General features: G+C 40.4%; 1 protein-coding gene across 1 annotated transcript in view; it reads right to left on the reverse strand.

Annotated features, from left to right (window-relative positions):
• Nucleotides 1-27770, reverse strand: part of htra1b (HtrA serine peptidase 1b) — a 73956-nt gene that overhangs the window by 40772 nt on the left and 5414 nt on the right. Inside the window, exons 2-3 of the mRNA XM_072239485.1 lie at nucleotides 16438-16537; nucleotides 12677-12881 (exon numbers count right to left, since the gene is read on the reverse strand). Of these exons, the coding sequence (XP_072095586.1) occupies nucleotides 12677-12881; nucleotides 16438-16537 (305 nt within the window). The remainder of the gene's footprint in view (nucleotides 1-12676; nucleotides 12882-16437; nucleotides 16538-27770) is intronic.

Consider the following 27770-nt stretch of genomic DNA (forward strand, 5'->3'; position numbering starts at 1 on the left):
GAAGGCAATGGCAAACCACTTCTGCAGAAAAATTTAACAAGATCAGTTATGGTTATGGAAAGACTATGATTGCCCACGTCAGTAGGACACGGCACATAATGATGATGAAGAAATGAAAGCAGGCAAGTCAACATCACCATTAAAATTAAATTTTCAAATACTCACTGGAAACTGGTTTATTGAAATGATCTGGGCTAAGGGACAGAGAAACTCAAATGGACAGGAACATTCAAATTGATCTTCACTAAAAAGCCCCCTTTAAAAAGCAGGACAAAACAGACTCCAGCAAGCATTCAACATTTACTGAGAAAAGACCTCATTTGACCTTTCAGGTAAAACCATTCCTCATTACCAAAGAATATTACAAATATACAAAGGGCATTACATTTGAGGAGAAACAGAACAAAAAAGTTTTAAGAAAAATCTGCATGAGGATAAAGACACAGATTAATCTGTCAAGGAATAAGGTTAGGAACAAAAAGTGAAAAGACGGCAGAAATTATGTTAAAGACATAACAAATGACATAAAAATAATCAAATTTCAAAGTACATTCATTATCAAAGCACATGCATGTCACCATATACAAACCCGAATTAATTTTCTTGTGGGCATACTCAATAAATCCATAATGGAATAGTAATAAGTATACTGTATTACAAGGTGAAAACAGTTCAGCAAGCTGGTTGTTGAATCCAATAACATGGCATTGTGGAGCAAACACTGTGGCCTCCCTATGTGGTGGATAAAGCAGTTTGAAACCAAGGGCAATGAGTTAACCAGACAGCAGTTTTCCCGTACGGTAATGTGATCTTCTAGCTCTCACGTTTAGTACGGAACCCCTAACAAATCCAAAACTATTTTACAAAATAGACTGGTGTTATAATGACTGCACTCCACTTGGTTACAGATAGCGGAATATACATGAAGTTACAAACAAGTTAGAAGTTCATCATTGATACATTGCATCATTCAGCAGAAATGATCACTCAACATTTCAGTACAAGCCAGAAAAAGATCTATAATTTAAGAAAGTTAAATTTTACTACAAAAAAGATATCTGAGCAAAGAACCAACATAGATTTCTGCATGTTCAATAACAGAAGAACATCAAGTTTCATGGCCAGCCCTTTAAGTTTATTGACACAGATGTTAAGTGCTATCAAACCTGAGTCTGATTCATATGCAAACTGCTTCAAAGGTTGGATTGTGTCCTACAGTTTTAGGGATCACTTTGTTCTCTTATACTGCTGACAATCAACACAGGCTCAGTTGTTTTTAAATCAAGGGGACCAAGTGTAGTGTATCCAAGTTTACTAATGGCACTAAATTGAGTGGAAAAGCAAATTGTCCAGAGGATACAGAGAGTCTGCAGAGAGATATAGATAGGTTAAGTGAGTGGGCAAGGGTCTGGCAGATGGAGTACAATGTTGGTAAATGTGAGGTCATCCACTTTGCAAGGAAAACTGGAACAGCAGATCATTATTTAAATGGTAAAAGATTGCAGCATGCTGCTGTGCAGAGGGACTTGGGAGTGCTTGTGCATGAATCGCAAAAGGTTGGTTTGCAGGTGCAGCAGACTAGCAAGGCAAATGGAATGTTGGCCTTCATTGCTAGAGGGAAGGGATATAAGATCAGGGATATTATGCTGCAACTGTACAGGTTACTGGTGAGGCTGCACCTGGAGTACTGTGCGCGGTTCTGGTCTCCTTACTTGAAGAAGGATATACTGGCTTTGGAGGTGGTGCAGAGGAAGTTCACCAGGTTGATTCCAGAGTTGAAGAAGATTAGACTATGAGGAGACATTGAGTTGCCCGGGACTATACTTGCTAGAATTCAGAAAAATGAGAGGAGATCTGATAGAAACACGTAAAATTATGAAAAGGATAGATAAGATAGAGACAGGGAAGTTGTTTCCACTGTTAGGTGAGACTAGATCTAGGGGACGTAGCCTCAGGATTCGGGCAAGTAAATTTAGGATGGAGATGGGGAGGAACTGCTTTTCCCAAAGAGTGGTGAATCTGTGGAATCCTCTGCCCGATGAAGCAGTAAAGGCTACCTCAGTAGATATATTTAAGACAAGGTTGGATAGATTTTTGCATTGCAGGGGAGTTAAGGATTTTGGGGAAAAGGCAGGTAGGTGGAGATGTATCCATAGTCAGATCAGCCATGATCTTATTGAATGGCAGAGCAGGCTCGACAGGCCAGATGGCCAACTCCTGCTCCTATTTCTTATGTTCTTATGCACAAAGTCAGAGTATTTAGAAAATAGTCCCTCCGGATATTAATAGGATATCTATCCAATAAATTCATTTCAGTCCAGCATATCAAGTAGGAACATCCCTATGAACAGAGCAAAAGAGCAGAGTGACTAATACAAACCCAATTTTAACTCATGTTTAATATGATGATTGGCAATTCATACACCCTGTCCAACAGGCTATTGGGTAATAGGCAACCTAATCATCAACTCATCAATAAGTGAAATCGAAGTAATCATAATTAAGTGTTCCTTAATATGAAAGAAATCATTGACCCTCTGATAGTCAAATTTGTACATCTAGCTGCCCAGATCATACAAGTGGCAATTAACAGTCTGATTTCTTCTAAATATTATTCCTATAGTTTAATAAATTTCTATTATCTGCACCCTCCCTAGCACCCCCAAGGTTTGTTTTATGTTAATACTTTTATACTGAGTACTGTCAAAACTTGACTACCTCCAAAGAACAAGATAGTTATCTAGTGTATTTACTCTCTGCTTTCTGCAGAGATCGCTCCCCACTAGTCTCCCTTCCGGCACTCATCCCTGAAAATGGCCAAAGTGCTACACCTGCCCATTCACCTCTTCCCTCTGCTCCATCCAGGGCCCCAAGCAATCCTTCCAGGTGAGGCAACACTTCACCTGTGAATCTGTGGGGGTCATCTGTTATGTCCAGTGTTCCCATTGTAGCCTCTTCTACACTGGTGAGACACACCCATGGTAAATTGCGGGACTGCATTGTCAAGCACTTCTGCTCCATCCGCCAAAAGCAGAACTTCCCAGTGGCCAAACGATTTAATTCTGATTCCTGTTCTGATTTGACAGCCCACTAAATCCTCTAGTGCCACATTGAGGCCACCCTCAGGGTGGAGGAGCAACATCGTATATTCCGTCTGGGTAGCACTTCAACCTGATGACATGAATATCGATTTTCCCTTCTCCACTCTGGCCTCTTACTTCTTCTCCCCTGCCCATCACCTCCCCCCTGGATGGCCTCCTACGGTCCACCCTCCTCTCCTATCAGATTCCTTCATCTCTGGTCCTTTACCTTTCCCACCCACCCAGCTTCATCTATCACCTTCTACTTCTCCTCCTTCCCTTCCCCCCCAACACCTTTTTATTCTGGTGTATTCCCCTTTCCTTTCCAGTCCTGAAGAAGCATCTCGGCCCGAAGCATCGACCGTTTATTCACTTCCGTAGATGCTGCTTGATTTGCTGAGTTCCTCCAGCATTCTGTGCTCATGGCTTTGGAACTCCAGCATCTTCAGACTTTGGGTTTAGTGTATCTATATGATATAATTCAGATAAAACTACATTTCCCTGGCACAGTGATTCCTTTGCATTCTATAACAGCTTAATCTGGCATTTAAAATAATTCCACGCAAAATGCATTGAAGTGTGTGACAGAATAAATAATTGGGTAAACCTTTAAAGTGCAGTAGTTCACCAGCAAGACAATCTATATTGGTCCAAGGTTGCTGGGCTTTCCCCCCCAGTGAGCATGAACCTGCTGGAGCTCCACACCATAGATGATGGTGAATCTGATCATTGGGGCTGCACGATAGCCTAGTGGTTAGCACAACGTTTTACTGTACCAGCGACCAGGGTTCAATTCCCACTGCTGCTTATAAGGAGATTGTACGTTCTCCCCAAGACCATGTGGGTTTCCTCCTGGTGCTCCCGTTTCCTCCCACAGTCCAAAGACGTTCCAGTTGGTAGGTTAATTGGTCATTGTAAATTGTCCCATAATTAGGCTAGGATTAAATTGGGGAATGCTGGGCGGAGTGGCTCAAAGGGCTTATTCTATGCTGCATCTCAATAAGACCACAAGACATAGGAGCAGAATGAGGCCATTAAATTTGCTTTGCCATTCCACCATGGCTGATCCCGGATCCCACTCAATCCCATACACCTGAGTTCTCGCCATATCCTTTGATACCCTGACAGATCAGGAAACTATCAAATATACCCACCTACACTGCAACCTGTGGCGGAGCATTCCACAGATTTACTACTCTCTGGCTAAAACATTCGTCCTTACTTCTGTTCTAAAAGGTTGTGCCCTCTAGTTCTGGATACCCCCACCATAGGAAACATCCTCTCCACATCCACCCTATCTTGTCCTTTAAACATTCGGTAGGTTTCAATGAGATCCCCCTGAATTCTTCTAAATTCCAATGAATACAGGCCCAAAGCCACCAAACACTCCTTATATGTTAACCCCTTCATTCCCAGAATCATCCTCATGAACCTCCTCTGTGTCTCTCACCAATGACAACACATCCTTTCTGAGATAAGGGGCCCAAAACTGTTGGCAAGACTCCAAGTGCAGCCTCTCTAGTGTCTTATAAAGCCTCAGCATTATCTCCTTGTTTTTATATTCTATTCTCCCTTGAAATACATGCCAACATTGTATTTGCTTTCTTTACCACAGACTCAACCTGTGAATTAACCACCTGGGATTCTTGTCCCTTTGCACCTCTGATATTCGAATTTTCTCTCCATTTTGAATATGGTCTGCACTATTGTTTCTTTACGAAAATGCATTATCATACATTTCCCAACACTGTATTCCATCTGCCACTTTTTGTCCATTCTTCCAATTTGTCTAAGTCCTGCTATATGCATTGCTTCCTCAGCACTACCCACCTCTCCAGCTGTCTTCGTATCATCCGCAAACTTTGCCACAAAGCCATCAACTCCATTACTCAAATCATTGACAAACAATGTGAAAAGTAGCGGTCCCAAAACTGACCCGAGGAACACCACTATTCATCGGCAGTCAACCAGAAAAGGCCCCTCTTATTCCCACTTGCTGCCTCCTGTCTGTCAGCCATTCTGCTATTCATGCCAGTATCTTTCCTGTAATGCCACAGGATTTTATCTTGTTAAGCAGCCTCACGTGTGGCACCTTATCAAATGACTTCTGAAAATCCAAGTAAGTGACATCCACTGCCTCTCCTTTGTCCACCCTGCTTGTTACTTCATCAAAGAACTCTAATAGATTTGTCAGGCAAGATTTCCCTTCAGAAAAACCATGCTGACTTTGACTTATTTTATCATCAGTCTCCAAGTACCTCCAAACCTTATCCTTAATAATAGACTATAGTTTCCTGCCTTTTACCTTCCTCCCTTCTTGAAGAGTGGAGTGACATTTGCAATTTTCCATTCCACCGGGACCATGCCAGAATCAAGCAATTCTTGAAAGACCATGACCAATGCATCTATTATCTCTCTCAGGACTCTGGGATGTAGTCCATCTGGGCTAGGTGACTTATCCACCTTAAGATCTTTCAGCTTGCCTAGCACTTTTTTCCTTGTAATAGCAATGGCGCTCACTCCTGCTCCCTGACACTCAGACCTCTGGCACACTGCTAGTGTTCTTACACAGTGAAAACAGATGTAAAGTACCATTAAGTTCATCTGCCATTTCTTTGTCCCCATTACTACCTCACCAGCTTCATTTTCCAGTGGTCCAATATCAATTCTCACTTCATTTTTACTCTTTATATAAATGAAAAACTTTTTTGGTATCCTGCTTTATATTATTGGCTAATCTGCCCTCACATTTCATCTTTTCCCTTATAGTTTTTTTTCTAAGTTGCCTTTTGTTGGATTTTAAAAGCTTCCCAATCATCCAACTTCCTACTCACTTTTGCTACCTTATATGCCCTTTCATTGGCTTTTATGCAGTCCTTAACTTCCTTTGTCAGCCACAGTTGCCTACTTTTTTGTCTGTGGGACATACCCATCCTGTGCCTCTTTAACTATTCCCAGAAATTTCAGTCATCTCTGCTCTGCTATCATCCCCACCAGTATCCTCCTCCAATCCACCTGGGCAAGCTCCTCTCTCATGCCTCTGCAATACTCTTTATTCCATTGCAATACTGATGAATGTGACTTAAGCTTCTCCCTCCCAAACTGCGGTATGAATTCAATCATATTATGATCACTGCCTCCCAAGGGTTCCTTTACATTAAGCTCCCCAATACAATCTGGGTTATTACACAACATCCAATCTAGGATAGCCTTTCCCCGAGTTGGCTCAAGTTCAAGCTGCTTTAAAAAGCCATCTTGCAGGCATTCAACAAATTCCCTCTTTTGCAATCTGACACCAACCCGATATTCCCAATCCCCTTGCGTACTGAAGTCCCCCATTACAATTGTGTCATCACCCTTATTACAAGCCTTTTCCAGCTCCTTCTGCAATCTCAACCCCACATCTTGGCTACTATTTGGAGGCCTATATGATTCACATAATGTCTTTTTTTTAAATCCCTGCAATTTCTTACCTCCCCCCACAGAGATCCAACATTCCCTGACCCCATGTCACCCCTTTCTAAAAATATAATTCAATCTCTTACCAACAGACCTACACCACTGCTTATGCCTTCCCATCTGCCCTTCCGATACAAAGTATACCCTTTGATATTAAGCCCCCAACTCTGGCCTTCTTTCAGCCACAACTCAGTGATGTCCACAACATCAAACCAACCAATCTCTAATTGCACCATGAGTCGTCCACCTTATTCCGAATGCTACGCGCATTTAAGTACAGCAGCTTCAGTCCTGCTTTCTTTGCCCTTTTGAATTTTGTCTCTACGGTACAACTCTTTGCTCTGTTTGCATTTGTAGCCAATCATTGGCTTGTCCTTCCTTATATCCATCTCTACTTGTAAACCAGCTGGCTCATCCTCAGCTCTATCATAGTGGTTCCCATCCCCCTGCCATATTAGTTTAAACCACTCCCAACAGCTCTAGTAAACCTGCCCACAAGATTTGTCCCCAATGTTTTAAAATATTAAAATAATAAATCCTGCACCAGGCAGGATAGACCCGGCACATCATCCATGTGTCCTTTTGTGTAAATGGAGAACTGATGGCTCTAAGGAATAAAGGCAAGGGTAAGTTAACCCCATGTGGGCACGTGGCCAAGTGGTTAAGGCATTGGACTAGCGACCTGAAGGTCGTGAGTTCGAGCCCCAGCCGAGGGAACGTGTTGTGTCCTTGAGCAAGGCACTTAATCACACATTGCTCTGTGACGACACTGGTGCCAAGCTGTATGGGTCCTAATGCCCTTCCCTTGGACAACATCGGTGGTGTGGAGATGGGAGACTTGCAGCATGGGCAACTGCTGGTCTTCCATACAACCTTGCCCAGGCCTGCGCCCTGGAGAGTGAAGACTTTCCAGGCACCGATCCATGGTCTCGCAAGACTAATGGATAACTTTAAATTTAAGCTAACCCATGCTTTATTTTTAAAAAGTATTTGATTGTAGTACTCTTTAAATATTTAAAAAGCATTCCTTTTTTAAAGACTTCACATAAAACTTTATTCTTTAAATGTTTAAGAAATAATCCTCCCCCCAATCTTGCAGGCAGAACTACCATTATCTCAGAAATCAATCACTGTCTGCCCCCTGTCATGTTCTTTGGTTTAGGGAGGTTTGTAGAAAGTTTTCCACAGGAAGTCTGGCTCTCTGCACTTTGGCATGGCCCATACTACAGAGGAGTACAGACAGCCGGCTGCATTCACTGGCGGCTGTCCGTACACTGCCCGGCTCAGCAGCTGCCTAAAATGTCAGTTTTACAAATAGCCCATTAAAGTAAAAGAAACACACATTTGTATTCAAAAAAAAATCTAATGGAAGCATTAAATATAACTTAAAATATTCCTGACCTTCCCCCCCACCCCAAGAAGCTGTTATTTCCCATTTATTTGAGTGGGCCCTGTGGCACTTGTCCAAGGTTTCATTGGGTTCAGATTCCACGGACAGATTTTCTGGCTTGAAAGTGGAGAAACCCAAGATCACTCTGCTGTTAAACGTCATTAAGTATAGGGTTAGCTGTAGCCAGCGATGACAGGGCCATAAATCCTGACACGATCACAAGTTAACGCCAAAAGGTGAACAACCAGAACTTACAGAAAGATATCCGGACAAGTTCTGGCATTACTGCAGGCTCTGGAGCAGAAGACACACTCTCCGTTTCATTCGAAATGCTTTGAATGCTTCCGAGTGCCAGCGAGGCAAGTTGAAAAATAAACTTGACAGCTTTGGCACTCAGCAAGTCTAAGGGTGTGCCCGCAACATCAGTCAAAGGTTGTCACAGCGATAAGCGTCCAGCTATCCAGCAGCTGAACAATGAGTGAGCCCAGGCTGGTTCATGCACCTACTGCCAGCAACACCACAAAGCGATAAAGCTTGGAATCACATTTTATCTTAGCACTTTGGCAGAGCAAACTTCATCTCACAGACATAAACTTAAAATTTCTATAATTTCTTAATTATCCATTATACATTCAAAGATTAAAGATTCAGAGTACAAAGTATGCATACAGAATACAACTGAGATCCCTCCTCCTGCAGGCAGCCACCAAACAAAGAAATACCATTCAACCCGTTCAAGAAAACACCAACATGCTAAAAATAAAGAACAAATTGCAAAAAGCAAACAACACAGAAATACCAAACATCAAACCAGGGTTCCGTTTAGTTCATCTCAGCCCTGCGTTGCTAGCCAATACCATTTCTCACCGTAGCGCCCCAGTCCGCATCAATCATCCAATCAAACTTTTCATATATTCACCCATTTCTATCTGCTAGGATGCATAGTATCAATAATGGTTTCTGGATTGATGAAAGATTAAAGCATTCTCGCTGTTACAGTAATGACTTGGGAATGTGCACTTCCAGAAAACATGCTTCCAATGATTCCCTTCCTAACAGTGGTTCAGCCTGTTATACAGCTGTCGCTAATGGCCCAATGTTTATCTTGAGTGAAAAAACGGCTAAATGCAAAATAAAGGGTTATTTTGAGCAGGGTAGGGCTTGGAGATCAATTTTCCACTCATTTTCAATTCAAAGTATCAGTAGATCTTCAGTATGCAATTTATATGCAAAACCACTTATATAATTCTTCATCTGATTTTTTCTTCCATTTCTATATTCAGCTGCAGCCAATAGTACCTCATTCATAAAACTGGCAACACAAATCAGAAGCATTATCCCAAAACGTTTCCAAACTGCACTGCATTGGCTAATGCAATATTTTCCACTTTTATTTTGCATATTTGTCATTTTCTGCCTATTTTACAGTGAAATTTCAAGAAAGGTTTGAGCATAATTTAACAATTGCATCCAGACCAGATATTTTGGTTCATTACTTATGTACAGTAGCTAGCAATTCATGTCCTAAGTATCTACTAAATTATGTCACTGCTCTACATAACTTTAAATATATTGCTAATCACAAGATCACAAGACAAAGGAGCAGAACTAGGCCATTCGGCCCATCGAGTCTGCTCCACAGCTCCCCCAGGAGCTAAACTATTCACCCATCTAGTTCCAATTTCTGGCTTTTTCCCCATATCCCTTGATACCCTGACTAATTAGATACCTGTCAATCTCCTCCTTAAACACCCTCAATGATCGGGCCTCCACAGCTGTATGTGGCAACGAATTCCACAAATCCACGACCCTCTGGCTAAAAAAATTTCTCCTCATCTCTGTTTTAACTGGGTACCCTCTAATTCTAAGACTATGGCCTCTTGTCCTGGACTCACCCACCAAGGGAAACAACCTTTCCACATCTACTCTGTCCAACCCTTTCAACATTCGAAACATTTCTATGAGATCCCTTCTCATTCTTCTATACTCTAATGAATACAATCCAAGAGCCGACAGACGCTCCTCATATGTTAGCCCCTACATTCCAGGAATCATCCTCGTAAATCTTCTCTGAACTCTCTCCAACATCAGTATATCCTTTCTAGGGGGCCCAAAACTGCACACAGTATTCCAAATGAGGTCTCACTAATGCCCCATAGAGCCTCATCAACACCTCCTTACTCTTATACACTATTCCTCTTGAAATGAATGCCAACATAGCATTCGCTTTCCTTACCGCCAATCCAACTTGGTGGTTAACCTTTAGGGTATCCTGCACGAGGACCCCCAAGTCCCTTTGCACTTCAGATTTTTGAATTTTCTCCCCATCTAAATAATAATCTGCCCGATTATTTCTTCTTCCGAAATGTACAACCGTACATTTGTCAACGTTGTATCTCATCTGCCATTTCTTTGCCCACTCTCCTAAACTGACTAAGTCTCTCTGCAACCTTTCCGTTTCTTCAACATTTCCAACAACTAATGGACTAGTTTGAGTTGGAAACATGAAAAGATAAAGATGAAAGGTTGGTAGGCCACAGAAAGGAAGATGCAGGGCTTAGAAAGGAATTAATAAACAGGACTAAAGGGAAATAAAATCCAGATTAGTCCCAATCTCTTGGTCAGCCCTAATATTATCAGCTGGTTTGAGAGTGGTTTTGGAGCGGAATTACTTGGCAGGGAGATAGTACACCTAGTGTTGATTCAGAAACAGAAGAGAAATTTATAAAGCAGACTAGAAAACAGAGAATTGACAAAGAATGTTGGTAGAACATAATGCAAGATATTGTCAGTGCGGAGAAGCAGACAAATACGTGGCAATGTGATGTCATTGTTGTCACAGACAATGTGTAAAAAGGGCAAGATAAACCCTTCAGCATCTTTGGTCACAGGCTCCTGAGCATGGAACTTACGTTGAGTAAGGTCAGTAAGGTATAGGGTTGGCCCTGTAGGCACAAAAAAAAATCTAAATTAAAAGGAACAACCAGGCTGTTTGTTGTCATATGCAAACATGTACATGAGCAATAGCCAAGAAGTGCAAAAACACTCGAACATTACTGTAATCCAAAATGAGGTAAGTTCACAAAAAATACAAACAGCACAGGATTTTTACAATGCCCTCAAAATGTAGCATACCTTATAATACTAGAAAATTCTGGGCTTATGATTTAACTAATGAAACCAAGATCTAGGCTGCAATATCAGTGGAAGAATGGTTTAGGAAAACAGTCTTGAAGGTTGGCCAGGCCCAGAAATGTTCCAAAATGCAGCAAGAATATTTTAACTTGACTGTGGTGTAACTTGGCAAAAGTAAACAGGAAACAGCTACGTGGAATAAATCAATGTCAGACAACTACGAGATGTTTATGAAAGGGGAAGGGAGGTGTCGGAGCAGAGGTATTTCCATTAACAGAATGGCAATCCCAAATGCCAAGGAGCACACAGAATAGTTTAAGACAAACAAGCAAAGTTTATGCCATAAACTAATTATTATTCTAAAGGACACCTACAAGACTATATATAGTGCTGGTATCAAAACATGATGAGAGAAAAAAAATCAGAGAATTAAAAGATTATTGAAACCACATAAAACCAGTAAGTTAGCACAACTAGTAAAACCAAGAAAAACAAAAATATTTTGTAAATACACAGAGGTGGTTTATTTTGCTCCAATTCATAAGCAGAAGTGAATAACTAAAGGAAGATAAGGCTATATTAAGGATTTAAAATGCAATACAAGTGTAGATGCAAAAGGCATTGGCACTGTTTTTACTAAATTATCTTTACAAAATAGGGGAATGACACAGATATTGTACTGGAACAGGTGGTGTACAAAGTGTTGAGTGGGATAAACCTAGAGAGAAGAGATATTAAATGGTTTAGCATCTCTGGGAGGAGATAATTAACAGACTCAGATTAAATGTTTCCCAGGTTGTTGAAAGAAACAAAGAAAGGAGGCTCTGCCCAATTTTCATTCTGGAAAAATTCTTAAGGACTGGAGGTCTGCTAATATATTATTGTTGTTTAATGGTAATTTGGGGCCAGCCTATACTCAGGAATCATATAATTACTGGAAAGGCAGCCAGTAAAACCATTATTTGGAAGCATACTAATTAATCAAGGAAAATTATCATAAATTTCTTAAGCTCAGGTCTGATTAACTTGAATTTAAGATCATAAAAAGAAAGGTTTTCAAGCAAAGTTTGCTTAGCCATCTTTTTAAACACCACAACACAGTTAATTCAAGCAAGGCTTTTAGCAAGTTCCCACGTGGCAGCTGGTCAATCAGTAATATACAAGGCAGCGTGGAATATTGGGATTGAAAATAATGCCTCTTTGAAAGAGAGCAAAAAGTAACGGTTGATGACAGACTAAAAGACTGTTCCATTAGAGGTAACACATAATGTGATGTCTGGTTCCTTGCCTTAAATAATACAATTAAAGATTCAATTATTCATTTTTTTTCTTTAATAAGTACTTCAGTGCTGAGAAAAATTGGTAGCTTTAGCTTAGAGTCATAGAACATGCAGCCCTTCAGCCCATCCAGTCTGTTCTGAACCATTAATCTGCCTAGTCCAGTCAATCTTCACCCAGTCAACGGCTCTCCATCTATCCATATTTCTCTTAAATGTTGAACTAGACCCCGCATCCACCACTTGCGCTAACTTATGTTAAAGTGTAACTTCTGAAAGATAGGGAATAATATTTATTATCACACACTATACAGTAACCAGAGCACAGAACTTACCGGAGTATCAATTTTAATTAAAGCAAGATCTGCTTTCTCATCTATGTCCTGTATTTTGGCATTGTATGTCGCTCCATTCCTCAGTTCCACTTTTACTCTCTGCTTGTTGGTGACCACATGTGCATTTGTCACTATCAATCCATCTTCAGAGACAATGAACCCCGAACCACTTGCAACAGACAATTCACGGTTGGAAAAAACTGCTCTAAATAAATAAGAAATATAAAGGCTTCAATGCATATTGTTTATATTTTATATCTTGTGTACCCCCAGAAATCTGCAACATATACAACCACCCAGGCTATGCTCGTTTCTCGCTGCTGCCATCAGGTAGAAGGTACAAGTGCTGAAACTGGACAGGATTCAAAGGAGGTTCACGAAAATGATTTCAGGATTAAACAGCTTGTCATGTGAAGAGCACTTGATGGCTGTGGGCCTGTACTCACTGGAAATTGGAAGGATGGTGGGGGGGGGGATCATTGAAACCTCAGAACAGAGGGGTGTCCATTTTAAACAGAGATGCAGAGAAACTTCTTTATCCAGAAGGTGGTGAATTTATGGAATTTGTTACCACAGGCAGCCGTGGAGGCCAGGTTATTGGGTGTACTTAAGTAGAGATTGCCAGGTTCTTGATTGGACATAGTTACCGGGAGAAGGCCAGGGGTGGGGGCTTAGAGGAAAAATGGATCAGACATGAAATGGTGGAGCAGACTCAATAGGCCAAATGGCCTAATTCTGCTCCTATATCTTATGGTCTTAAGGAATCTCATCACCAGGTTCAAGAACAGTTATTACCTCTCAACCATCAAGCTCTTGAACAAAAAAGGGATAACTACACTCATTTGCTCATCTATTGAGATGTGCCCACAACCAATGACCCCACTTTAAAGCATTTTTAACCTTGTTACTTCACGTTTCAGGTCAACATGCTGTGTGTGCTTTGTTCCGTGTGTGACTGTTAGTACTGTGTTTTGTACTTTGACCCTGGAGGAGTAACACTGTCTCCTTTCACTGTATTCGTGTATAGTTGAATGACAATCAAATTTGAATTGAATTATATAATAAAGCTTGGTATATTGAAAATTATGCCACACTGGTAGAAATGTGGGGGAATTTCCAAGTGTGTAGTCATTTGCCTCAAATCCATCATTTGTGTTGTATTTAAGATCTTGGGTTTGTGGCAGGATAACCATTCAATGAGATGCAGTACTGTGCAAATGTCTTAAGCACATACATACTGTATAGTTAGGGTGCCAAATGCTTTTGTCTGGTATTGTAGTAACTTTATGCATTGCACTGTACTGCTGCCACAAAAAAAATACTTAAATGACACTTTAGTGATGATAAATCTGATTCTGATATAGGTCTCTACTGAGGACTGGTGGGGGTGGGAAGGGGCAGGGAGTGGGGAACCTTGGTTGAGAAAAGGGGAAGGGAGAAGAGGGGAAGCAGGAAGCATCAGCAGGACATTCTGTAATGGTCAATAAACCAATCATTTGGAATCAAATTACCCTATCTGTCATTTCAGAGCTAGGTATGTCTGCACCCATCCCACCCCCTCCTCACCCACCCACTGCCCTGGCACACCTTCTTTGCCATCCGTCCCACGCCACTCTTGTTGTGCTCTGCCCTCACCATTCTCAACATCCTTTGCTCCTGACAGAGTTACAAACTTGTTCTTTGCTCTATGTTGACAAAAACCAGTACTGTACAAAAGTCTTAGGCACCCCAGCCTCACTTTTGCACTGTAGTGTAACTCATTGAATTTTTAATCACTTCACAACTCCAAGACCTTAAATACTCCACAAATGATGAATGTCAGATAAGTGACTACATTTGTCAATCCTGCTTCACCAGGATTTTACCTGGACTAGAGGGCTTCAGTTACGAGGAGGAATTACATTAAACACGGGTGAGAGCAGCATCAATAGTAGAGGGAGGGAAACCCCATTCTTTAAAGGAGCAGGACAGCTCTGATGTCCTGGAATGGAATGCCACATCCTGGGAATAGATGCAGCAGAGGCGAATAAACTGAGAAAAAGGAATAGCAATTTTATAGTAGATAGGTGAGAAGAGGCATAGTCAAAATAACCATGGCAGTCAGTTGGTTTATAAAAGATGCCGGTTAACAGTTTGTCTCCAGAAGTAGTCAGATCAAGGGGAGGAAGGTGTCAGACGACCCAAGTGAATTTGTGGGGAGGGTGGAAGCTGGAGGCAAAATTGAGGGGCTCGGCATGGATTCATGAAACAGTACCAATGTAGTTATCAATGTAATAGCAGAAGAGCTGGGGGAGTATAACCGGGAAAGGCATCAAACACAGACGGTTCTACACAGCCAAAGAAAAGGCAGGCATAGCTTGGGTCCTTGCGAGTGCCCGTGGCTACCCTTCGGGTCTGGAAAAAGCGGGAGGACCCGAAGGAAAAGTTGTTCAGGATGAAGACCAATTCTGCCAGATGGAGTGGGTTGGTGGGGGCGGGGGTTTAGTTGGTTCTTTTGTCAAGAAAGAAGCAGAGGACTTTTAGGCCTTCCTGATTGGGGGGGGGGGGAAATCACTTTTAAAATACATCTACAAAGGCTGAGATTTAGAGCAATCTTGGTGTTCTAGTGGAGGATCCATGAGACTTGTTGGCCTCTTTAGTAGTTAAGAAATCAAATACTTATTTATTGTGAGGGGAACTGAATATTTCAAACATTTTATAGGACATTGGCAAGATTGCTTCTGAAAAAAATGTGTATTGTATTGGCTTCCTTATATGGGAAAGATGTTAAAAACACTAGGTAAAAGCTTCAGATTAAAAGCAGTTTTATTTATTTCAGCTGATCTGATGATGACATAGATTTCCCTTAATAGAAGAACGTGATAGTACTGCTAACAACATCAGTGAAGACGTGGCTGGGAGTACAGCGAGTGAATTATGTCAGATTTTGCTTTCTATGAGTCTGTCAAACAAATGGCATTGGGTGGAGCAGACTTGGACCTGGTTTAAGATGACAACATCCATTTCATTCAAAATCCAGGGGAAGGGAAGTCAAAAAAATGAGAAGTTAATAAGCTTGAAAAGCAGCCAGAACAGGGAGAATAAAAGTAGATTCATAATAATCTACTCATAATGTAAAGTGTGGTGAAGTATCCAACATTGGCTTTTGGTATTTTATTTCAAAATTTTATGATTGGTTATAATTTGCCTTCATCTTGTATTGTCCCTTAATTCTACCTTTCTTATTATTCCTATTAATGCAAATGCATAGTCACAAGTAACCAATATTTCAAAATTGTTCAATTAGTAACAACAGTATTTGGAAACATGCCAGACATCCCACCTACTAGAAGCTTTAAGCTTCCTAGTCTGACTAACCTATACACCTCACAAAGTTTTTAAAACATTTAAATACAGGTGAACATACAACAAACAGAGCTAACAGAATTGTACAAAAGATTTTTATCTGAGAGAGAAATGGCCCAATTAAATCTTTTCTATCCAGAAAACAGATTTCTCCCTCTTTTCCATTAGGCATTATTAATATTTAGTTTTTTTAAAAACATGAAAGCACCATGGTAAGCATGGCCTGGGAAATTATCTTCATATTTCTTTCTTCCTATAATTTCCACAAAAGGCTGCCATTATTTGAAGCTTTAGGAGACTTTTCAATAAGTGATACCACCCTCTTTTCTAATGCTCACTTGTCTGAGGAGTGCTACAGTATTAACATGTGAATTATAGAGAGATTAACTGAAAGACTCAAGAAGGGTCTTGCATACCTACGAAAAAGTTCAATGTGAACCACAGCAGGAGCAATCTTATCCACCACATCTGCTATAAAATTGTATTTGTGTCGCAGGCTGTTGGGGTCATTTTGAGCTGCAAGCAAAAAAAAAAAAGTAATCAAGTGAGTTTTCAGGCATTTTTTTCCAGGTTGGGCATGCTATACAATAATTTACTGTATTTCTTTATTAACTTTGTAAGATGGTATTGCGATGCAGTTTGTGTGATAGTCACTGGATTTTAGTTTAGATAGATTGAACAATGCATTCCATGCTTAGTAACATCACACAAGTCAAAAATACTGCATCCCTTAATAATAAAATACACGTAAAATTATTTAATTTTATTGTTACGGAGATATTGTCAGACACGGAGTACAGGAAACATCGAAGTAGAAGCAAATTATTTAATGATGAACGGTCATTAAATAAAGGGATTTGATGAGGGGTCTCAGACTGAAGCCAACTGTTTATTCATTTCCATGGATGCTGCCTGTCCTTCTGAGAACCCCCAGCATTCTGTATGTTGCTCTGGATTTCCAGCATCTGCAGAATTTCCTGTTGGTCCCTTGAACCTAACCTTCCACTCACCATGATCATGGCTGATTAGCAACCCAACTTTGCGGTATCTACTTTTCTCCCCTATATACTTAGTTTCTTTTGTGAATAAACATTTACCGATCTAATGTAAAACTAACAGCAGACGCATCATCATTGAATTAGTAGCTTCTTTGCAGAAATGATCCCTCTTCTCTCAAGATTCAGCTCTAATTGCGACTCTCCGCCCTTCAGAAACAGCTATTCTCTGTCTACTCTTAATAACTTGAAAGCTGAGCAATTCACCCTTTTAACCAATAATATTCTCAGATGTTTTATTCAGGATTTAAGACATGGTGTCCAGATGCAATTTCAATCAGGTGTTGCTGTATTCTTCCCAAGACTGTTCTTCCTAAGATACAGTGGATTCTAGATGTAGTCTTCTCAAAGCTCTGTGCAGCTGCATTAAATACTTAAGATTCAAAGCAACACACAAAATTCGGGAAGAACTCAGCAGGTCAGACAGCGTCTATGGAAATTAATAAACAGTCACCATTTTGACACAAGAACCTTCTTCAGGACTCAAGAATATCCAAAGATTAAAGATTTATTTGTCACATGTACATCAAATATCAAAGCATACAGTGAAATGGGATGTTTGTAACAAACCATATCAGAGAACATTGGTCTGGGCAGCCCACAAGTGTCACCACACTTCTAGTGCCAATATAGAACACCCACAAATCATTAATTGTAACTGAGCATCTTTGGAATGTGGGAGGAAACTCACGTGGTCAGAGTGAGAATGTACAAACGCCCAGCAGACAGCGGTGGAACTGAATCTGGGTCACTGGTAGTATACTAACCACAATGCTACTGTGCCACATTACAACTTTTACCCAGATCCTTGACCCCACCACCCTTGTACTGTAATTTTATAAATATTCCACTAGCCTTTTTGATTATTTTCAGCACCTGTTTGAAGGACTTTATTGATTTATATAGATGGTTAATAAAGACTTTCCACAGAACCATATGACACAGGAATTTAGTTCTTCCCATCAAGCCTATGCAGCTCACAGAACAACCACATAACTCCACTAATTTTCCCCTTAATTTATTCTTCCCACAGTCTTTTCTTCACCCAGATTATACTAACGTGCCAGCCTGCATGTCTTGGAAGGCAGAGCACCCTGAGAAAACCTTCATGATGGGAGTACGTGCACACACCACACACACAGCTCCCGAAATCAGGACTGAGCACGGGTCTCTGGAACTGTGAGGCAGCAGCACAACGAGCTGCACTAGTGCCCTTTGGAGCTCCGTTGTGAGCAGCTTTTCACGAGTCAGAAGCTCCCAGATTCACGGAGTGGGCAGTACGGAATTTCAAAGTCAGAAGGCAAAAAAGGGTTGCTAGCTCCCCACCAACCCAACTCGCAAAAACATACAGTATCTGTGACTCCATCAGCAAGTTGTGACCCTGGAGCGCCTGACCAAACATTGAGGTGGGAGTCGCGCTACCAGAGGACAGCAACTATTCAGTATAGTGTCTCGCTAACAATTTCTCCAGGCTGATTAGGGTTGAGTAAAGAAACCCGACTCTTGAAATCAAATTTTAGCCTCTTCTAGGATATCATCACTCAGCAACTGAGGAAAAAATACCATTCTAATTTTGTAAGATTAAAGTAGTTGATCTCCCATATTATATACTACACACTGTATACACATATACACACCTATATGTATACATGTATACATACACACACGTGCTTCTGGATCCATTATCCATTGCCTGAGAGGAAGCTAAACAGAGTTTCATTGTACCTATGTATAATGACAATAAAGATCATTCAATTCAATTATTTGCCATAACACAGCGGCACGGTAGCGTAGTGATCGACACAATGCTTTGCAGCACCAGCAACCCAACAGAATTTATACGTTCTCCCTATGATTGTGTGGGTTTCATCCGGCTGCTCCAGTTTGCTCCCACAGTCTAAAGATATACTGGTTGGTAGGGTAACTGGCTGCTGTAAACTGTCCCGTGATTAGGCTCAGGTTAAATCGGGGTTTGCTGGTCAACGTGGCTTAAAGGGTCGGAAGGGCCTATTCCACACTGTATCTCAATAAATAAATCAATCTTTGCATCAGATAAATATTTTACTACTTTATATGACATAGAAGCATGTTATTTTGTATAATAAAAGAAATTAGTCTCTCAGCAATTCTCCTTTCAAAATGAGCTTGGCTTCAGCTAAATACACTCCAAACAAAAAAGCATGCCCTGCGTTTCTGCTCCAAAACGCATCAGCTTAATCCTAGATGTATCTGGACATTTCTATGCCAAGAGGAACGACCAGACAGCTACCATGCAATTACTGGCCACAACAAGCCTGTATGATTGCTTTGTCCTCAGAGAAATTTCATTACAGATTCTTTAAAACTAGCACAATAGAACAAAACACACACTAACATGGATAGTGTGATGCTTAGGCTAACATCATTACAACACCAGTGATGTGAGTTCAATTCAGCCGCTTTAACAAGTAGGGAAAAGGACAGAATAAATATTATTTATCCAGCAAGATACATTCATCTAGAATACTCTGACTTAAAAAGGATTATAAAAACAGGTGGAAAAATAACTTTAAAAACTTGGACGAACAGTTAAAAAGCAGAAAATTACAGAGCGTGGGGTAAGATGATGGCAAAGAGCCAGGCCAGGCACGAATAGCCAACCAACTCCTCCTGTGCTTTTTATACTAATTAGGTTTCCAGCTTCTCAAGCATTTCCACAGATCTGAAGATAATTGGCATCTCAAGCTAGTTTAAAATTGGCACCTCCTACACTGAAGTACACCTTCAAAACTGTACTGAAAATATTGAACTAAATTATGTCCAAGCATGAGGTATGCAGTGTTACCATGGTAACTACAAAACCAAGCCAGTCTCTCATGCACACATTCTAAATTTATCCTTTACTTGTCTATTTCATTTCATCTAATTTTCTACCATTGAGAAATTAGTTTCATTATTAATTCCATAAATTCTATCATATTCTCCAATTTCTGCTTAAGGCATTATCTCTACCCAATGCTATTATCTAATAAGGAATAGCTGAAGCCTCAAATTATTAAAAAATGTTCCACTCCCCCTAGGATAAGAAGAAATGCATTTGCCTGGCTGCTTGCTGCCTTCACCACGTGTCTAAACCTAATCCTTCATTCTAGCTGCCAAGGTCTTTCAACATCTCTGCAGTTGATTCCTTGCCCTTGCTATCAAAACGAGACAGTTACCCGACACAGAAAAACAAATGGTTAGTTTTGTTTCAGAGTAGGCTTTTAAATGAAAAATTAAGCAGAAATCATCTTTGAACCAATTTTTTGAACCTTCAAATTATTTGGAAAATACAGTGCTTCAATAGGATTTCAAAGAAAAACTTTAGCTGTTGCCTGAATAATGTGACATACTCCACTGCTTTCCACTTCATTTATTCAGCTATTGAAGATGTGAGTAACAACCAGGGGATTTACGCCGTACATGCAGTAAATACGTTTGGAAATTATTTGTATGTCTTTGGGATATACACAGTATTAATTAGGAAATTCAGATGAATTCCTGCCATTAAATTGCAAGCTAAAAGGCCACAATTTGTAGTCAGTGACAAGGCATCAATGCTTGTCAAGGAACCCAAAGCAACCCACCACAAGTGATCGCCGGTGCCAGGACAATTGCGTCCTGGACAACTATGTCCCGGTCAAATGCGTCCCTGGACACTTGCATCCGGTTTTTTGGCATCCTGGACATTTGTGTCTCAATATATGTATGTCTCATATTAGATTTGTGTCCCAATACATGTATATTTCATAAAGGATATAATTTTACATATTTATGTAATTTTTTTTATCAAAAACAGTTTTATTAATTTAAAAAGGGATTGTAGCATGCATTTTATTGATTTAAAAAATTAGTTTATAAGTCCAAACTTAAAAAGTATGCATGTTGTGGGCTACCCCTCGTAAGAAACTTAATTTGTCCTCAGGATTGTAACGTGCAATTAACGATTGAAGGCGCTTATTGATATTCTTATTTCTTGGTTGGACAATAATCCCTCTTTGCTAGTCAATTTTCTTCTTTGTGGCCATAGCTTCCTCTTCAACGCATCAATTAATTTCCAAACAGAGGGGTGTTGACAAGCAACTGAATTTTGGATAGCATTATGCCACCCCTCTAAACTATTGTTAGATCTAGGCAAGTCATTCATTGTTCGATCATGAACATTCCAAGATGCAATGGAAAAGGTTGCTGCAATCCTGTGCCCACTTCTACCTCTTGCGTGGCCAATGTATGTAACTTCAAAGTATGCGATGAATTCAGGAGGCAAGTCGTGATTTTCACTCAGATCCAAAAAGCCTGCTACCACATCATTTACTGGAAGGAAAGCTAATGCAGAGAAACATCTAATTTTTAAATTGAATCCTTGATCTTCATTATACCGTTGTCTTAAACCGAGGTCGCATGTTTTCTTAAAGATGGATTTTGACAAATGGAAAATACATGAGCTTATTGTTGCATTAGTATATGTTTCTGCTATACTCTTTCTTGCTCCTAGTTCAAAATCCATCAGCACTAATACCCCTTGCCCATCCTCTGGGTTTTTATCCCCCCTCCCTCTTTTCCTTTTCCCTGGGCCTCCTGTCCCATGATCCTCCCATATTCCTTTTGCCAATCACCTGTCCAGCTCTTGGCTCCATCCCTCCCCCTCCTGTCTTCTCCTATCATTTTGGATCTCCCCCTCCCACTTTCAAATCTCTTACTAGCTCTTCCTTCAGTTAGTCCTGACGAAGGGTCTCGGCCCGAAACGTCGACTGTACCTCTTCCTAGGGATGCTGCCTGGCCTGCTGTGTTCACCAGCAACTTTGATGTGTGTTGCTAGCACTAATTTGGGATTAAGTTGAGGGTGAGTCTGCAACGAAAGAGTGAATAGGCGGTCATATGTTTCTTTAGTCTTATTGGGTAGAAGAGCAAAAACACGGGGAATACTGAATGTACCATCTTGGACATGGATGCAGTACAATTGATAATAGATTTTTGGGCAAATTTTAAAAGTGCCATCTGCTGCCCAATTCTGTGATGTGTCAAGTCATCCAAACCCTCTTCAGGAGCAAGGATGAGCATTCTATTTTAATCATTTATGCCAGTATCAATTGCAAGAAACCTTTGTCCAATGGGGTGAATACAATATTCTTCTGGTATTTTGTAATTACATCTTTGGTTTAGTATAGATGGAGCATCTTGTGCTTTCTGTCTCCAACAACGAACATTTCTCCCCATTTGTGAGACAGAAGGCATTTCTGCCATTGAAAATTCATCATGCTTTGACAAAGTTGTTCCAATCAGATGTCTTGTTGGTTCTTGTGAGGATTTTGCAGTTTCTTTCAACTCTAAAATCAATTCTTTTGCTCTAATTGCTCATTAATTCATTTTGTTATTACATCGCTCTCGGTATGAACTCTTGCTTTGCAGGATCATACCACACATCACCAGTAAGTTTTCCTGCCCGCAGCATTTTCCTTATGATAGTGATGGATAAAATTTCCGTCATCAACAAGTATATTTCCACCTTTGCTTGATTTCAAGAACTGTGACATAGCTTAGTTTCTGAAAAAAAAGTAAATTTAAAGCCAAATTGTAACAGGAAACATGTGGGAGTTTGTTTATAAGTAGCTCAGTCGCAAACGAGGCACCCCTCATTTGCCTACAATTACACTAATTGATTAGAAGGTTACTTTTTAAGCTGAGATAAGAGGCTTAGCATATATAACACGGGGTTTGTTACTCAGTAATAGTTACATATAGTGGGGTGCAAATGCCCAGGGCGAAAAAAAAAGGACGCAAATGTCCAGGGACGCTAATGAGTGGGACACAATCGTCCAGGACGCAATCGTCCTAGTACCGTGATCACCATGTCAAGGACTCATCTTTTCTGACACCTTCTGCTGTTCGGAGTCTGCTGCAAAAGATCTCTGACATCTGACAGCATTGAAGTCAACTGTTTGAGCAACGAAACATATTTAGGAAGTCTCAAAGAACACACACATTTCACAAAGTACTAGTGTTTGGAATATACTAATACAAGACAAAACAGCAAAATTCATTGTGGCGTGATATATCTACATAATAAAAATACAACATGCATCCATAAGATTGGCTTTTTTTTGTAGCGACTGATAGTTTACCATCAGTTGTTGGTCCATGAAAAGACTTAAGGACTACATATAACATTATCAGCATCTTTATAACAGGACTACTTTGTAAATACCAGAATGTCACATGACATCAAGTGATTCCAACGAAGGCAGGAAACTCGTATTAGCCACTCTGAAGCCTTTAAATGAAGACTTGCTGGATCATTGACCACAGCTTTCGGATTTCAAATTCAGTTTAAATCAACAAAATTAGAGCATCGACATTTTAAAACAAGATGCCATAAATTGCAGCAATTGCAATACCGTTGAAGGGCCAAATGGAACGTATTGAAGAATTTCCTGCTGGGTGACCATCAGCCATGATGTGGCAGCTTTGGTTGCAGGCATCTTCATTTAAAGGCAGCCGAGTGGCTAACACATAGTGTTAAGAACAAGTCAAAGGTTATTGCTTTTTCAGATGTTGTATGGCATTTTTACACCACTGTGCAAAAGTCTCAGGCACATATGTATATAGAACATCGAACAGTACAACACAGGAACAGGCCATTCAGCCCAAAATGCTATGCTAGTCAGCTGAAAAGCAAATCAAAAACATCCAAACACTAATCCCTCCCACATACAAAATCCCTTCATCTTCCTTATATCCATAGGCCTATCCAAAGTCTCTTAAAAGCCTCTCATGTACTTGCTTCTACCACTATACCAGACAGTGCATTCCAGACATCCACCATTCACATCCCATTTGAACCTACCCCCTCTCACTTGGTACTAGACAATACAACCCCAAGAAACAGATACTCCCCATCTGCTCTCTGCCTCTCAATCTCAAACCTCAGCCTCTGGTGCTCCCAAGAAAACAACCCTAGTTTATCCAACTTCTCATGGTAGCACATGGCATCTAATCCAGGCAGCATCCTGGGAAACCTCTTCTGCACCTTCTCCAAAGCCTCAACATCCTTCCTGTAGTGGGGCAACCAGAAGTGCATGGAATACTCCAGATGTGGCTAAACAAGAATTTTACATGTTGCAACATAATCTCGACTTTTGAATTTAATGCCTCAATAAAAGTGAGCATTCCGTAAAACTTCTGAACCAGCTTTTTGATCTTCATAGCCATTTCCAAAGAGCTGTGAACTTGGAGCCCAAGATCTCTCTGCTCAGCAACACTATTAAGGACCTTGCCCTTAACAGTGTACTCTGTCCTTGCATTTGCCCCACCAAGGCGCAACACCTCATTTATCTGGGTTAAGCTCCATTTGCCATTTCTCTGCCCATATCTGCAGCTGATCACGTTGTATTCTTTGCCATTCTTCTACACTATCCACAACTCCACCAATCTTGGTATCATCAGCAATCTTACTAACCCACACATCTGTATTTTCATCGAAGTCATTTGTATACATCACGAACAGCAGAGGTCCCAGCACAGCCCTGTAGAACACCATTAATTACAGACCTCCAGCTCAAACACGTCCCTTGAACTGCTACCTTCCATCTTCTATGCACAAGCGAAATTTGAATTCAAACAACAAATTCACCACAGATCCTATGTATCTTAATCTTCTGGATTAGGCTCCCATGAGGGACTTTGTCAAATGCCTTACTAAAATCCATGTAGACAACATCCACTGCCCTACCCTCACCAATCTCTCTCGCCACCTTGTCAAAAAACTCAATCAAGTTGTTAAGACACTACTTGTCCTGCACAAAGCCATGCTGGCTCTCCCCAATTAGGCCATGGATTTACAAGTGCTCATACATCTTATCCCCAAGAATTTTCTCTGGCAATTTCCCTACAACCGACGCAAGACCCACAGGTCTATAGTTCCCAGGATTTTCCCCTCGTTCCCTTCTTAAATAGGTTTACCTCATTAGCCACTCAACAGTTCTCCAGGACCTCACCTTTGGCTAGAGAGGACAGGAAGATACTGGTTAAAGCCCCAGCAATCTCATCTAGCTTCTTTCAATAACCTGGGGTAAATCCCATCAGGCCTTGGGGACTTATCCACTTTAATACTCATTAGAGGGCCAAATATTTTCTCCTTCTTGACCTCTAAATGCCCTAAAATATTTATACACTCAGCACTGATCTCCTGGTCCTCCATATCCTTTTCCTTGGTAAACACTTAAGTAAAATACTCATCAAGGACCTCACTCACATTCTCTGCATCTTTGAGTGGTCCCACCCTTTCACTAGTTAGCCTCTTGCTCTTTTCACGGCCCTTCTTGGCTTTCCTAATTCCTTTCTTTAGTTTATTTCTGGCTTCTTTCTACTCGTATGCTTCATTTGATCCTAACTCCTGAAGCTTTACATACTTTTCCTTTATTGCCTCAACTAAATTCATCACCTCTCTGGACACCCAAGGTTCTCTTATCTTTCCATCCTCGGTCGTCCTTCTAACAGGAACGTACCTTTCCTATATTCTGTGCAATTGATCTTTAAACACCCTCCACGTGACTGATATGGATTTGCCAGAGAAAAGATGGTCCCAATTAACTCTTCCTGGCTCCTGCCCAATGCCTTTGTAATTTGCCCTACTTCAGTTTAAAACTATATGTGGCTGTGGCTAAGACTTTTGCATAGTACTGTAGCAATTTTATGTATTGCACTGTATTGTATTATGTACTGTACTGCTGCTGCAAAGAAAAACATTTCATGAAATATCTGCTCCATGTTGACAAATACAATACTGTGCAAAAATCTCATGCACCCCAACTACATAAATATGTTTATGACTTTTGCACAGCACTTTATATTTATTTGAAAAGTAAAATCAGTTGATTCGGTACAAATTTTACCACAAATGGGACACCATTGACCTCTTCTGTGCTGCTTCTTTCTTTTTATCTCAACTACCAGTGAGTGAGACTAATTTTCCTACAGTCTGAAGTATAGGAAAGATAAATAATTACACTCAATTCAGAGTACTAAGGAATAAGCACTTAATTTGTTTATAAAGAATGTATAGATCGGGCACCCACAAGAGGAAAAAAGCTTTTGCACAGAAGATACTCAACTTACTCAGTATTTTCAGCTGCTTATAATACTGTGAGACTTAGAGGACACAGTCTTTTGTATTTGTACAGGTATAGCGTGTACACCCTCTGAAATAGTATATAGAAAATCCTACACGCACTGTTACTTCATGTTTTCCACTCACTCCAGTTTTGAGATTGATGTCTGACTTTCAGTTGCTTCAACATGCAGTATCTGCATGATCTGAGCCAAGTATTGAAGTTCAAAGTCTCTTTATGATGTTATCTCAAAACTATGTAAAATAACTGAAGTGTTGTGTTTTTTTTTAAATCATGAAGGATTAGGTAGGCCAGACTGTATGCAGTTATTAATAGCCAACAATAAAAACACTCAGATTAAATAGTAACTGCTCAAACCAAAACAAAAATTTAAAAAATCAGATCATACCCCATTGCTGGGCTTAACAACACTCAGAACTGATGAGATTTGGCTAAATTTCAATATTACAATACAATCTGCAAATGCTCTTTAAAAAAATAACATCAAGTTTCCATTTAGCCAGTGGAGAAAGCAAATTATTTTTTAAAATGTTCTGTGGAATGATTTCATCTCAGCATTTTCCACAGACTTTCATACAAATGTGGTCATTTTGAATTAGGGTACTGCTAAATAATTTTAAAGAAAATTGAGTCATTTCATAACTGGCAAATCCTAAAAGTCACATTTGCAAATCCCATGTTCAACTTCAATTCAAAGTTGCACTTTTGAACACTAAATACTTTTGATCAAATGCATTCAGGATGGCAGTTGCGATGAATCCATGGATCAGCTCATTTTTTTTCTTTGTATCAGAGAGAAAGGGCAGCATGGTAGCGTAGTGGTTAGCACAACGCTTTACAGTACCAGTGATCTGGGTTCGATTCCCACCACTGTCTGTAAAGAGTTTGCACGTTTCACATTGGCTGCTTGGGCTTCTTCCCACAGTCCGAAGACAGACTGGTCGGTAGGTTAATTGGTCATTGTAAACTGTCTCGGGATTAGGCTAGGATTAAATCAGGGGTTCGAAGGGCTGGAAAGGCCTACTCCGCACTGTATCTCAGTCAATCACTAAGTTAATGAATCGTTAATTAATTTGTAAAGATCTGGCTCATCATCTCACCACACAAGGGTGCAGAGAGGAAATCCCGTGGTAAATTTATTAGATGCCATTGACCAGTTATCCTTTGCCTCCAGCTAGTTCTTGCACAGCTTTCAGGTTTTAAGAAAGAATGCCTCCAGAAATTGGGGGCCCCGCAACAATTTTGATTCATTTGCGAATGCAGCAAAACTGCCGTCAAACATGCTTAGCACTTCTTTGAAAAAATGTTTTATTATATCCTTTGCATTTTGCTCTAAATCATGCTGTCTGATTACATGCGGTTCAAAAGAGAACTGAAAGCTAACAGCAATGGGAGGACATATGCTGGCTGGCCATTGGCCATTCGTATTAGTGAAACACTATTCTGATAAAGTAAAGATGCACATCAGAGTCAGGCCCTCAGTTACAGGTCGGGGAAGGCTGGTATATGGACGGTAACACCATTCACCTTAATTAACTCTCTGATTAT

The sequence above is a fragment of the Mobula birostris genome, chromosome 21 (genome assembly GCF_030028105.1).
Source record: "Mobula birostris isolate sMobBir1 chromosome 21, sMobBir1.hap1, whole genome shotgun sequence".
Taxonomy (NCBI): Eukaryota; Metazoa; Chordata; class Chondrichthyes; order Myliobatiformes; family Myliobatidae; genus Mobula; species Mobula birostris.